At 29.4% G+C, this 13,178-nt stretch overlaps 2 protein-coding genes across 7 annotated transcripts in view; both read right to left on the minus strand.

Annotated features, from left to right (window-relative positions):
• The window catches only part of LOC112595827 (protein neuralized), a 31,367-nt gene extending 21,923 nt beyond the window's left edge, over positions 1-9,444 (minus strand). The window contains exon 1 of the mRNA XM_025341198.1: positions 9,168-9,444. Coding sequence (XP_025196983.1) covers positions 9,168-9,195 — 28 coding nt within the window. The 5' untranslated portion in view covers positions 9,196-9,444. The remainder of the gene's footprint in view (positions 1-9,167) is intronic.
• A 2,353-nt stretch (positions 9,445-11,797) lies between these two features.
• Positions 11,798-13,178, minus strand: part of LOC112595864 (2,3-bisphosphoglycerate-dependent phosphoglycerate mutase-like) — a 38,106-nt gene continuing 36,725 nt past the window's right edge. For all 6 annotated transcript variants that reach the window (XM_025341246.1, XM_025341251.1, XM_025341250.1 and 3 more), the window contains exons 4-5: positions 12,121-12,391; positions 11,798-12,047 (exon numbers count right to left, since the gene is read on the minus strand). In XM_025341246.1, the coding sequence (XP_025197031.1) occupies positions 11,884-12,047; positions 12,121-12,391 (435 nt within the window). In that variant the 3' untranslated portion in view covers positions 11,798-11,883. The remainder of the gene's footprint in view (positions 12,048-12,120; positions 12,392-13,178) is intronic.

The following is a 13,178-nucleotide window of genomic DNA, read 5'->3' on the forward strand; positions in this document are numbered from 1 at the left end:
TCAGTAAATAAATAGCATTAGATATATTATGTTATTATGCCGGTACTTTTATGTTCCTTACTAGTTGGTCAAGTCAATTATTAATCTGGATAAACCTGCACTTATTCGTGCCCAAGTATCGAGGTTGTTACATCGAAAGCGTGACTGAGAACACCAAAAACCGGAATATTGGTCTATGAAAAAATTATATTTTCTTATTTAATCATCAACGAAAGACCGTGGCGGAGGCGGTAGGAATACTTGTTATATAACGTATTAATTAAATGCAATTTTATAAAATACATTTCAGCTTGAACAATAAATTGAATGAAAGACTAAACTATTATCTATTACCATTAAGTTATAAGTACCCTTATTTTTAAAAGAATATTCTTTTTTTCTGGGCGGTGATCGTAGACCATACAGACCGGAACTTACCTGTCGAATTGTATATGTCCCCCACTATACTAACGAAAGGAATAGGGGAATTTTTTGTTTAAATCCTGTTCCGGTTGACGAGTCCCTTCGCATTTATACAGGCTTCGGGCATTACGATAAATAGAACAGCTGCAACATGCACACGGCCCCCTTGGTTATTATTGCTCTAAACAGGATTTGTTTTTTCTTACGCACTCCGTACGAGGATAAGATAAAAGCAAAATGTGCACGTCTGCTGCAAACATAATCTGATATAATGTAAAAATGAAAAAAACAGCTTAAAAATACGTACGAAGTACAACTGATTGTCTGTAATGGTTTTCATTTAAATCTAAAGATATACGTACGAAAAAATTAAATTTAACTATGAACATTTATTTTAATTAAAAATATATAGCACAAAAAAAAAACCGATATTTAATATTTTATTTAACAATTTTTGAGGAAATGAAAAAAATAATAATCTACTAAATTAAATTTAAAAATAAATATTAAGACAGAAAATTACTTTTAATTTTGAAAATTTAGAATACATAATATGTTCAGTCTATAATATGTAAGTAAATTATAATTTTGACACACAAGAAGTCATATTAACAACTTAAAAATATAACTAATATATTTTAAGAAAAATTGCATAAAAGTTGTATAATAACTTTCTCAAATAGGAATTTGATTTATTTTTAAAATTTGGATATAAGTAAATGGTAAATGTACTTCCATTTTAAGTTGAGATAGTTTATTTAGTAGGTAATTACTTTTTAAGTTTTTAACCTGCAGAAACTATTAAAAAGAAACCTTTATTACCCAACAATTATTAAAAGAAAATAATTCGTAAATCGTAGCAATAATTACCATATGTTTTATTTTATTTTAGCCTTTTGGTAAAATAGAAAATTAAGGTGGCACACAATAATTGTTTTACGATTATTGTAATATAAAATCTTGATTTTTTATCTAATCCATTAATCATAAATCATAGTCCATAACACACTGAATTCACGATATCGATAAATATAACAAAGACAATTTTTTCTATGATTATAACAAAGAATTAGTGTTACAATTTAGAAACTGGCCGTATTACATTAGGTGTACATACAAAATAATCGATTGTCGACAGATACGGTATAAATTACAAAAAGCCACTTTAAAATAGTTAGAGCAGATGTACAGTGTACACCAGATAAATCCAGATGTACACCCACACAATACTGACCACTGTGTGACCAGTACCTGAATTCATTGCGGTAGGGCTTTCTCTAGAGCATAGGGTATTAATACCATTTACAATGGACAACCGTATCTCACCATGGACCATGGTACATTTTTCCCACAAAATGTTACCTTATGGTAAATAAAGTAATGGTCAAAATATAGTGTAATAAAATGAACATTTGGTTAGTGTGCAGTGCACTCAGCTTGCTCTGCAAAACTACATTCATAATAATCATTACGCCCATTTGACCGTATAATATTGTGAAACGTTCCAGATTCATAAAAATAGAAACTATATAGAAATAGTAACATAAATTTAATGTTAAGTATGGACAAGTATGGACAAGAATGGAGTACCTAGTACAATGATTGGTTAATAATAAAAGTATTCGTTTGCCCTGCCTCACAAATCAATTCAAATATCCAAAGCAAAAACACACCCCCGTTTATCTATTCATTGATAAACGAAAAAAATACAAATAAAAATTCTAATATCAATAAAAATAGTCACATCTTATCTATAGAATAATAACTAATATGTATCAAGTATATTTGGTAATAAATTGAGTATGTTATTTTGAAAGAATAGTTGTATTATATTTTGAATTAAATGAAAAATCATTGGATAGAAATAAAATACGGAAATGATCCGATAAGAAGTGTGTCAGCCTTTATTTCTAAAAATATTTAATAATTTATTTTTATTTATAATATGGGAGTCGAGCTAATTTTTGTCAAAAACTTTGCATAATATATCAAACTGTATTGTAAAATATTATTTATGTTGACTAAAAAAACAATACACATTACGTAGGTACTAAAAAACGGTGTGAAAAAATTTGTGATATAAAAATATTGATTGTTAGAAATGATTATAAATATTTTGAAAACTTCATTGCGTATATATATATATATTACATGCAATAATAAAATACGGAATGGTAAAATATTTTAAGTCCCTGTGATTAATATTTTTTTAGTTATCATTTATCAATTTATCATACAATAACTTTTTAAAGAAAAAATTGTTACCTTATACTTAATATTTAAGTTTTTTAACTCATTAACAAAAAAAAAAAAATATGATCAAATTTGTTCCGTTCAAAATTTTAAAGAAACAATTACAAACTTAGTTACATTGCTAATTGCTATACTGTATTGTTGAATTAATTTAAAACTTGATACCTAAGTAAAACTTATTAATAATTTTTATTATAGCTGTTATCTTATTATAAATGGTACCTTCAATACGTAACAATAGTGTATAACATATTTAAAAACAATTTGATATAATATCACCTTTGTAAAAACCAGTATATTCTATTTTAACTGAAATATTTAAGAGGATGCCACACCCGTATGTGTTATCTCTATCTTACATACATATAACACAGCAAATTTTCGTTCAGCAGAATCAATTTTATGTTGTTAGCTTTAATATATTATAGAGTTATAGCTGTGTAAAATATTCAAACTTTAAAATGCTCATAATACCAATAAAAGTAAGTATACGAGATAGCCTGGATAAAATTTTTACCTTTAAGTTTGATATTAGGTAAATTTACTCTTATAAAATGGATTCTATATTGAACAAAAATTTGCCATGTTTTATGTATGTAAAACGAAGATTACACAGCGATTTTCGTATCATTTGAATAACAGTATGTCACTGCATTTTTTGTTTTTTTCTCTAACCCACGTGGAACATGGCAATTTTCATTCAGTAAAACTACTCTTGTGTTTTAAAAATTATTAATAAACTCAGAAATAAAAATATAATATTCTTAATTTAAAGAAATATATATAATATTGTAATATTATGTTCGCAACTGTGTTCTTGCGATATTTTAGTTTTTATGAAGTTATAGTAAGTAAAATATTAATATTTGAAAAATGCTAATGATTCACTTAAAACTTGAAAATCATGATAATTAAAAATAAATTCTAATATTTAAGTTAACAACACAAAATTAGAACTGCTGAAAATACATTTTGGTACGTTATACGTTAGTATAAAACGGAGACAATACGTAGAAGTACGATTTTCTCTTAAAAATTATTTTAACATACAACAGCCTTATATAAAGAGATAACATTGACCATAATATTCTGGGTAAAATCTACTAAAAAAATAATTCGACTTTAATTTATATTATTTTATTAATTTTAGCCAAAACTTTTAACATTTTTAATTAAGTAAGGTGTTAAATTAAAAACACTCCATATAATTACTAAAAACTAAGAAACGTACTAACATACAAAAATTAAGAATTTAAAAAATAAAAGCTGTTGGTACATAATATGTATTTTATTTCTTTGTAAGTTTTATATGAGTTGGGCATTTATTTCTTAGAACCAATTCTAGAAACCATCCATAATTTATTTAAAGAAAAACGAGCATACGTAAACTGCGCCAGAAATTTTATCTATGTTAAAAAGGTGTAATGTAAACTGCGCCCGACAACTTGAGCCGAACCTCGTCTATAAAATATACAAAACTTTTGATTTATTAAAGTCTCTATGATTGTGCACTTTTTCAATTATATTACAGAAATTTTAATTTCGTCTAGAAATACCAACACCTTATCAAATAACCGTTGCATTCTAAAACAAAAAAAAAAGTGAAAAGTTACAAAATGTAATTAATAAATATAGTAGTGGTCAAACTTCAATTGATGAATGTGTAACAACGATATATAATTATTTGTAATATTTGTAATTATTTTACTTTTTAAAATCATATATATTTTTTTTTTAATTTTAATTTTAATTATTCATATTAATAATATATGGTTGTAATGAACTAAATATATATTAAAAACAATTTTGTGAAAATAGCTATTGATTTTTAAAATTTTACCGGGGCGCAGTTTACATGTCACCTATTTACACTTGATAAAAACTCGGACACAGTTAACATGCGTGATTTTGGGTTTATCTGTATTTTGGGCGCAGTTTATAATCGCCGAGAAAAACAGTTATATTTTTAAGTCCTGTATGGTTATGACAGTTACAAATTAAAACGTATAATAAAAAAAAAATGAATGACTTGGAATGAGACTTAACCAGTGTACACTATAGCTTATAAAATCAACAAAACCACGCTGACCACAGATTTAGGTGCACCACCAACGACGTACATGTCCCCAACCCCACCCATTCTGAATTTTGAAATTTTTTTCAAATCAACATTTAGCAGTCAATTAGCAACAATTTGCAAGACTGTTTTCACAATTTGCAAGCCATCAGATTAATCATGAAACAAAAAAAACTATGGGTGGGGCTGGAGATATATGTCCCCAGCCCCACCCACATCATAGAAAACACATTTTGAAAATTTTCTTGTACCATCATTTAGCAGCCAATTAGCAATGTAGTCGTGGAAATTTGCAAACAAATATTTTGTCCGTAAAAGAGGTTTCCGAAATTCGCACATGTCCCCAGCCCCACCCCGTACTTAAAAAAAGCGAATTTCGACTTGCGATTCATGTCAACATTTAGCAGCCAATTAGTAAAAATTTGCAATGTAGTAATTTTCTTATTTTATTCTGATTCATAATCGAATATTTGTAGATAAGTACTTGAACTTTTCATCATATATGTATAATATGTTTATGACATCATTTACATATTTGATAAAGTATTCAAAATATTTTTACTCGTTTTTAGCTGGTTGTTGATATTTTCAATTTTTAATTTTTAAAATTTTTTTTTGTCTGTATACATCAATATAAGTGTTTTAATAATATTAAAAATAAAAATTTACTATTTTTTTTTTTTTTTTTTTATAAGCATTTGAAGTTCTTATTTTGTCGAAATTACATATTAAATAACCTAGAATAATGATTTTAGTTTTTTTTTTTGTAATTTGAAAATATTATTCATTGGTACTTTAAATTGTTTAAGTATATTGTTGTATCTTGTATATAAATATGATAATATGCAAATAATATTAAATCGACCTACCGGCTATCGTATTATTACAAACAGTATATAAATATAATATAAAATATTCAATTCCCTAAGCCGACAAACCGTCTCCGCTCAAGATCGTTTTTCTTATACAATGATACGATTATAACTTATAAGTTATATCATTGAATTCAAATTGAAGTAATACCATCCATTACAGCGACTCACTAGTCACTTGTTACTGTACAGCGGAGAGTCTCACCCATTTACCCGCTCTCATCCCAAAGCAGTGATGACGTGAACAATGTAGGTATATCTTATAACTACTAACTACTAACTACTAACTAACCTAAATTTATACGTCCAATAACTACAACTTTTTATTTCTTTTTTTTTAAGAAATTAATACCTTATTGGATTGTTAATTTTTTTACTTTCCATTGTTTTTCATGATAAGTATTGTTAATAGTCGTCTACCTGTAAATGAATTTAAATTTAATATGTGTATTATATTATGTATAATAAAATTGTATGTTTAATATAATTTAACTGATAGAAAAAATGTACACTTAAATGTGAAAATCTTATAATAATTTTTAATATTAAGTAATTATACAGTATAAACTAATATTTCACAATTTATAGTTGTTGTTTCTTTGACTGGTATTGGTTTTTTTTTTAAGTCGTCAAATAACTCCCAGTTTCGGCCATATCTTTTTGTGTATGACGTATAGTGTCCCACTGAGTTTCTTAAACCACCTTTTCCTTTGTAAAAACATAGAACACCCCTCAGCTCATAATGTGTTGTACCGTGTGTAAGTATTTGAATCGCAAGTCGAAATTCGCTTTTTTTAAGTACAGGGTGGGGCTGGGGACATGTGCGAATTTCGAAAACCTTTTTTACGAACGAAATATTTGTTTGCAAATTTCCACGACTACATTGCAAATTGTTGCTAATTGGTTGCTAAATGATAGTACAAGAAAATTTTCAAAATGTGTTTTCTATGATATGGGTGGGGCTGGGGACATATGTCTCCAGCCCCACCCATAGTTTTTTTTGTTTCATGATTAAACTGATGGCTTGCAAATTGTTGCTAATTGACTGCTAAATGTTGATTTGAAAAAAATTTCAAAATTCAGAATGGGTGGGGTTGGGGATATGTACGTCCACCCACGTCTACCAACGATGTTTTTTCAATGTAAAATATTAATTATTTATTAATTTTTTTGATTAAATACAAGAATTTATGATATCAATAAATAAGATTTTATCCATACCTAAAACCATGTACTTGTAATGCCGTTTAATCGAAATTGCTTAAATGAATTGGACCATAGTATGGAGAAGGCTGTGGACAGCGAGGACCATTGTACATTTATAATAAATATTTTAAAATAAAATAAATCTTATGTATTTTTTTTATTTTCATTGTTTTACCTTTTATACGTATATTTTTGATAATTTAAAATATTATTTTACTATTTTCAAGTATATTGAAAAATTGTGTACGATAAATGTGTAAGCATAAATTTAATAATAAAAAATATTTTTATAAAGAGCTAGGTAACTAAATTTTTTTAATTCAACAGAAACCGTAGCTCGTAGTCGGTAACTCATAGTTTTTAATCCAAACCTGAGTAAAATACATCTTTCTTATTTTGAATATATTATACGAATACCTGATTCATTACCTTTTTGATATTAAAAGAAATACTAATTATTGATACTGAATACTGATCTTACTTAATATTTGAATGTACTTATTTAAAATAATAAGTATTTTTTTTTTTTTATATATAAATCTTTAAAACCTTACTTTTGTAAGTTGTAACACAAAATTCAATATTCATTATTATAAAACAATAAAATAACATCAATATCATATATGAAATCCAAATATAAACTAATCATAGTTAAAATATTACATTATAATATAATTGAAAATGGGTATTGGATAAATGGATAATAGGACAATCTACAGAACGATTCATAAATTATATACAACACTAAACTTATAGATAATATATTACGATAAATTATAATAATATTATATGAACACATAAAATGTTACTGTCAGCGATTGCGAACTTTATTTTAGGAACGTCCGGATGTAAAATAATTCAGCATTAAAAACATTTTTATCAACATTACATTGCACGTCATGTAAACTGTAATCAGAGCGTTTCGTTATTAAAATATTTCACAGGAACTAGTTGTTTTCAGAATGTATATAAACCTTAAATATTACGCTTATTTAATGAATGTTCGCAGGCTAATGTGATTATAAAAAAATTTTGTGAAAAAAAACGTGAAAGGGAAAACAAATTCTTTAATAAATACCTCACCAAACGGCAGTAGAATCGAGCGTTAAGCGTCGGTACATTTATTACGAAACTCTCACCCTTTCCTACATGAACTTTGAACTGATGAAATTGATTATGTACCTCAAAATACACATGAACAAAACCATGATCTCTAAAGTCTATTAGTCTATATCATACATAATAGATTATCGATACCAATAAAATTAATTAATAGATCGTAAAAATCATGAAGTAATTATTCACGAGACCTCTATTGGTCCATTGATAATAATATTTTAGTATTTTGGTCCAACGGGAAACTTGCGAAAACTCGTTTATTATGTTATTAAACTCATTATTTTTTTTCCTCGTAAATTCGAGATGAGATCGCGCGCAGTTCCATAATTAGAACGGGAAACTCAACGGGAAGCGGAGACGGACAGAGAGCGCTCTCTCACACACACACGTGCCACACATACACAAACATTTTTTTGGAGTCCTGCTCCCCCCCCCCCCCCAAAAATAAAACCCCACGACCCACATGATAAAAATCGTAACGATTACTAATTTTTGACATTATCGCTATAATATTTTCGCTATATCAATCTACCAATTATAAAGCGCGAGAACACGTGTATAGCAGCCATCTCGGCAAAGAACTTTAAACCGTGCGGGGGCCCGCAGACAACATCGTGGGTTAGGTGGTTCCTCGCTTTCGTTTCGTCGACACGCGCGCAAACCGAACAGTGCAATAGAATAACAACACATCAAAAATCATAATAATAATACAATACGCCCGTCGATCATTATAATAATAACAGTTCAGACACGTAATTTCGTGACGACGACGGTTATTCGGCGGCACACGTTCGTCGTATCGTTAACGTCGTCTATAGATATAAGTATATACATGTGACGAGAGAATCAGAACCACACAGACCTCTGTCGTCGGGGTCGTGTGACGGTAATAACGATATTGTACAAGAGTACGTGGATTTCGATCAGATCCCTCTGGCCCCCCCTTGGCCCATAAGATGTGTAAGAATATAACTGTGACGTAAAATTTATAATCACGATTCGCGAAAAATTCGAGTTTACCTCCCCCCTCCCAAAAACAAAATCCTGGGTCCGCGTATACCGTTTTGGTGCGCTACCCGTCCGGACGACCCCGTCTGACAAAAATCGCGTTGCCTTAACGTCGTGGCTCGAGAGATTCGAATGACCCAAAGCGGGGTGATAACTTGGAACAACACAATATAATGATATCGCCGTAACGACGAAGTGTTATCGATGACACGACACGCGGTAGCTCTCACCTGATCTGTGACTCTCCGTCTGTCCCATAGCGATGGCGTGGTCGGTGCGTGTCTCCCGGACGACGGCGGTGTACACATTTATGCAGCGCGACGTCAATGCAAATCCTGTGCAGTCTGTGCACACGACTGCGGTATATAACAAGAGTACGGTTTCCGGATGGACGGACGGACACTTACCGGGTAAGAAAGCCGTCGACTACCGCAGTACCACCGACGATCCGCGACACCGATGGACACGGACGACTCTGTCCGGACGGCGTGACGACGGGCTGGTGCAAGTGGTGCGCGACTATCGCAGTCGGCGGCCGTATGTAGCGATGGTCGTCGTCGCCGCTGCGATCGAGTTCGACAACGGAGCAACAATAATAATAGCAATAAATAACACTATTGCGGTCGATTACGGTGCACATATTCAACTCGTCGGCGGCACGCGGGCACGTCCTATCGGCTATCGTATTACGATAACGTATTATTATTATATTATTGCTGATAAGCGAAGCGGCATCAATCCGTTTTGGTTTTTTTTTGGTTTTTGCCCCCGCGTTCCACAGCTGTTGATGATAACCTCGCGACGCCGAGACTTTAAAACGGACGGCGCCATCTGGCGTCGACTCCGCGGCCGACGTCCGTTGTGTTGCCTAGACGCTTCGACGTCGCGGCGACCGTACGCGATATTATTGTTGTAATCGTTTTTGTTTCGTTTTTTGTTTTTCTGCATTTTATAATAATTATAATTATAATTATTATTCACGCATTAAATCATCTCTTTTCGTCGAACGCGAGGTACGAACTAATTTTTTTTTCTTCCCGCAACGCTTTCTGCCCGCTAGTTTTTATTTTTAGTCCGCCCCGTCGTGCGGCCAATCATTCGATATCATACGTCTTATTAATATACCCAACGCAATAATAATATGATGCTCACCGAACGCATTGCACTGGCGCCGACGACTGACCAGCAAAATATATATATATTATTATCTGCTGACGGGCGTAAATCGTAAATAATTGTAAATCATTATTATTATTATTATTTCTATCGTCGTCGATTTTAAATTTTAAAACGTTTACGCACAGCAGTTCAGACAGCGGTATAAAGTACAACAATAATAATAATATAATATTATTACATAGCGTTACAATCGACGTCCGTCCTATTGTTTCGATTACTAAATTAGCAGTGAAGAATGCACAGTGGTAATACATATTGGCCGAACACCGAAATATATTTAAATTTTGCGTTTAAGACGTTTTTAAACGATCGAAACGCGTTCTGGCAATTTTCCAATCTCTACGGCGCGTTTTGGAAAAGTACAACGAACAAAAGCACACAATGAGTTCTAAAACGACTTTATACGTTTTAAACTAAGATAATACAGATATTTTTAAACTACACTACCTAAAACTTATTGTTCTTGTTACACATTTTTAAAGAAAACAATTTCTACAGGAACGTATAATATCTATTAATTTGATTTAAATTTAATTGCAACATTTACCGTCGATCGGTCTCAGCCCTCAAGTCTCAGCATTTAAGGGTTATCAAACAAATTCTATTATTATAAAAATTGTTATATAATATACATTAAAAACATATAATAGTTATATTATTGAATAATATTATATCAAGTGATAATTACAAAATGTCTAAATATCTTAATAAAAAAAATTCCAAAGATTTCTATGGTATGAGAGAGTACTACTCTCTTTTAAATTTAAATTATATTTATAAGTTCATGTTTGTAAGTTGTATGGTATTTGTTTTTGACAACCGTTGATTAAGGTAGTTTTCATCAGGTATATGTGACACTTAAGTGTGTCTTTTAATTGAATTAAAATTCTTATTGTTCTGATCATTAAACATTTCCCATAATCTAGTTTATAATTCTAAAAATCTGATTTTATTTAAATGTTTTCTGTTGTTTGACAATTAACAGTTAGTTATTGGTTATAATACTTATTTCCAACATCTGTTTAATGTTGCATTATTTTACTAGTATTTTATTAATACTATAAACTTAGGTTGAAGTGGATCAAAATAAGAGGGGGGATGGCACAAATCCAGTTAATTCCTACATTATGCGTTTTCATAAGCTCCAGTACAATATAGTGATAGGTGACAGCTAATATACCTCAGTGATAAGTGATGAGTAAATAACCTATTATATTATTTTAGATATCGGAAAATAAAATTTTATTTTAAACGATGAAGTAACGTTTCAGTTTGCTGGTTTTCAGTTAAAATTATAGAAAACAAAATCTATTTTATTCGATAAAGATTTAAGATTATATTAAGTTACTTTTGTTAAAAAAATTTAGTCAATCTATACAAGAAACACAATTTATGAGAACAATTTTATAAATAATACTTCAAAATCTAAGTGAGATGATGAATAATTTTAAATAAAATAAGTGGCTGGTCGGTAATTATTTTTAACCTACAATAATATACAACATTTATTTTATAATTTATAGAAAACTATAATTTGATTTTCGCTCATGCATTTACTTATCTTCAATACACTTAACTCACAAATAAATATTTATTATTGAATTATTAATACTATATTTTATTATAAAAAGAATAGTTTATCAATAATTATATATTTAAAAATTAACTTATAAAATTAAATAAAACATAATAATTAATTAGCAAATATCTGACAAAATTCCAGATTAAAAATAGTCATTTGCTGAAGACGATTTCATAATTGGCAGTTTAATGAGAACCGATTGACGCAGCTCTTGCTATTCCTTCTTCGATTCGTTTTTTATCACCCAAAAATTGTTTCGAAGACACGACATTCATATCATCATCAAATTCGTAAACGAATGGAATGCCCGAAGGGATGTTTATTGAGCAAATATCATTATCTGATATTCCTAATTAAAAAAAAAAAAAATTAAACAGTAATGATTATTGTATTTATCATATGAAAACAAAAATAATATTTACCATCTAAGTACTTGATAAGACTTCGCAAAACCGTACCATGGGCAACGATTAAAATTCGTTGTCCTCGTTTGATATTAGGCACAATAAAATCATCCCAATAAGGTATGACCCTCCCCATTGTCTCTTTAAGTGATTCGGTAGAAGGAAATTTTTCACTTGTGGTGTATGAGTGAGCCACAATTTTTGGGTGGCACCAAATAGACATATAATATGTATGTGACTTATCCATCTCCGGTGGAAGAACGTCAAAACTGCGTCTCCAAATTTGTACCTGAAAATAACAATAATGTGAACTACTCAAATGTATATATGTAATAGTGCAAATGTAAATTACTGGGTACAAAATTTACAATAGAAATTTGTTTTACTTATTTTAAACTAAATAAAAATGTTTATATTAATAAAACTAATAATATAAGTTGATTATTTTGAAAACTTTTTTACAATGTATATTTATAAGTTTAACATATAAACTATAGATCACCATCAAAAACTTCTACGCATAGATAACTATTAAAAATAATTTCTTTTTAAATAGAAATAATTTTTTTTTAATTCATACATATTACATATAGTTTATAAATAATTAATGTATTTATTATGGGCACTTAAATTTTCAAAATGAATATCTGCTTAACTGATGTTATCAACAAAGTATACCTGTACCTACTCTAATACTCTATTATATTATTACTTATAACTTAAAATTCAAAATTAAATTAAAGTTATTTACAATTTTAAAATAATAATTTATATTTTTTAGATGTAGATACAGCACCATAGAACCAAAAATACGAATTAATTTAGTTATCATAATTACTAAGTTGCACGAAAATGCGGAATATAACAAAAATGTATACATCTCGCCTAATAAATACTCATATTTCTCAATAATTTTATATTCTGGGCGAAGTGATTAATATATTGATTTTACAACCATGTGTGTTTTTGGTGCGCGTCTATTTAAGTTTAATAAAATTGTTTCAATTTTAGCTTTCGGTAGAAAGTAATAGGTCTATTTAATACACTAGAGATTCTTTTAAAATAGAAAATATTAT

The sequence above is a fragment of the Melanaphis sacchari genome, unplaced genomic scaffold (assembly GCF_002803265.2).
Source record: "Melanaphis sacchari strain LSU unplaced genomic scaffold, SCAv2.0 Contig2_pilon_pilon, whole genome shotgun sequence".
In the NCBI taxonomy this organism is placed as follows: Eukaryota; Metazoa; Arthropoda; class Insecta; order Hemiptera; family Aphididae; genus Melanaphis; species Melanaphis sacchari.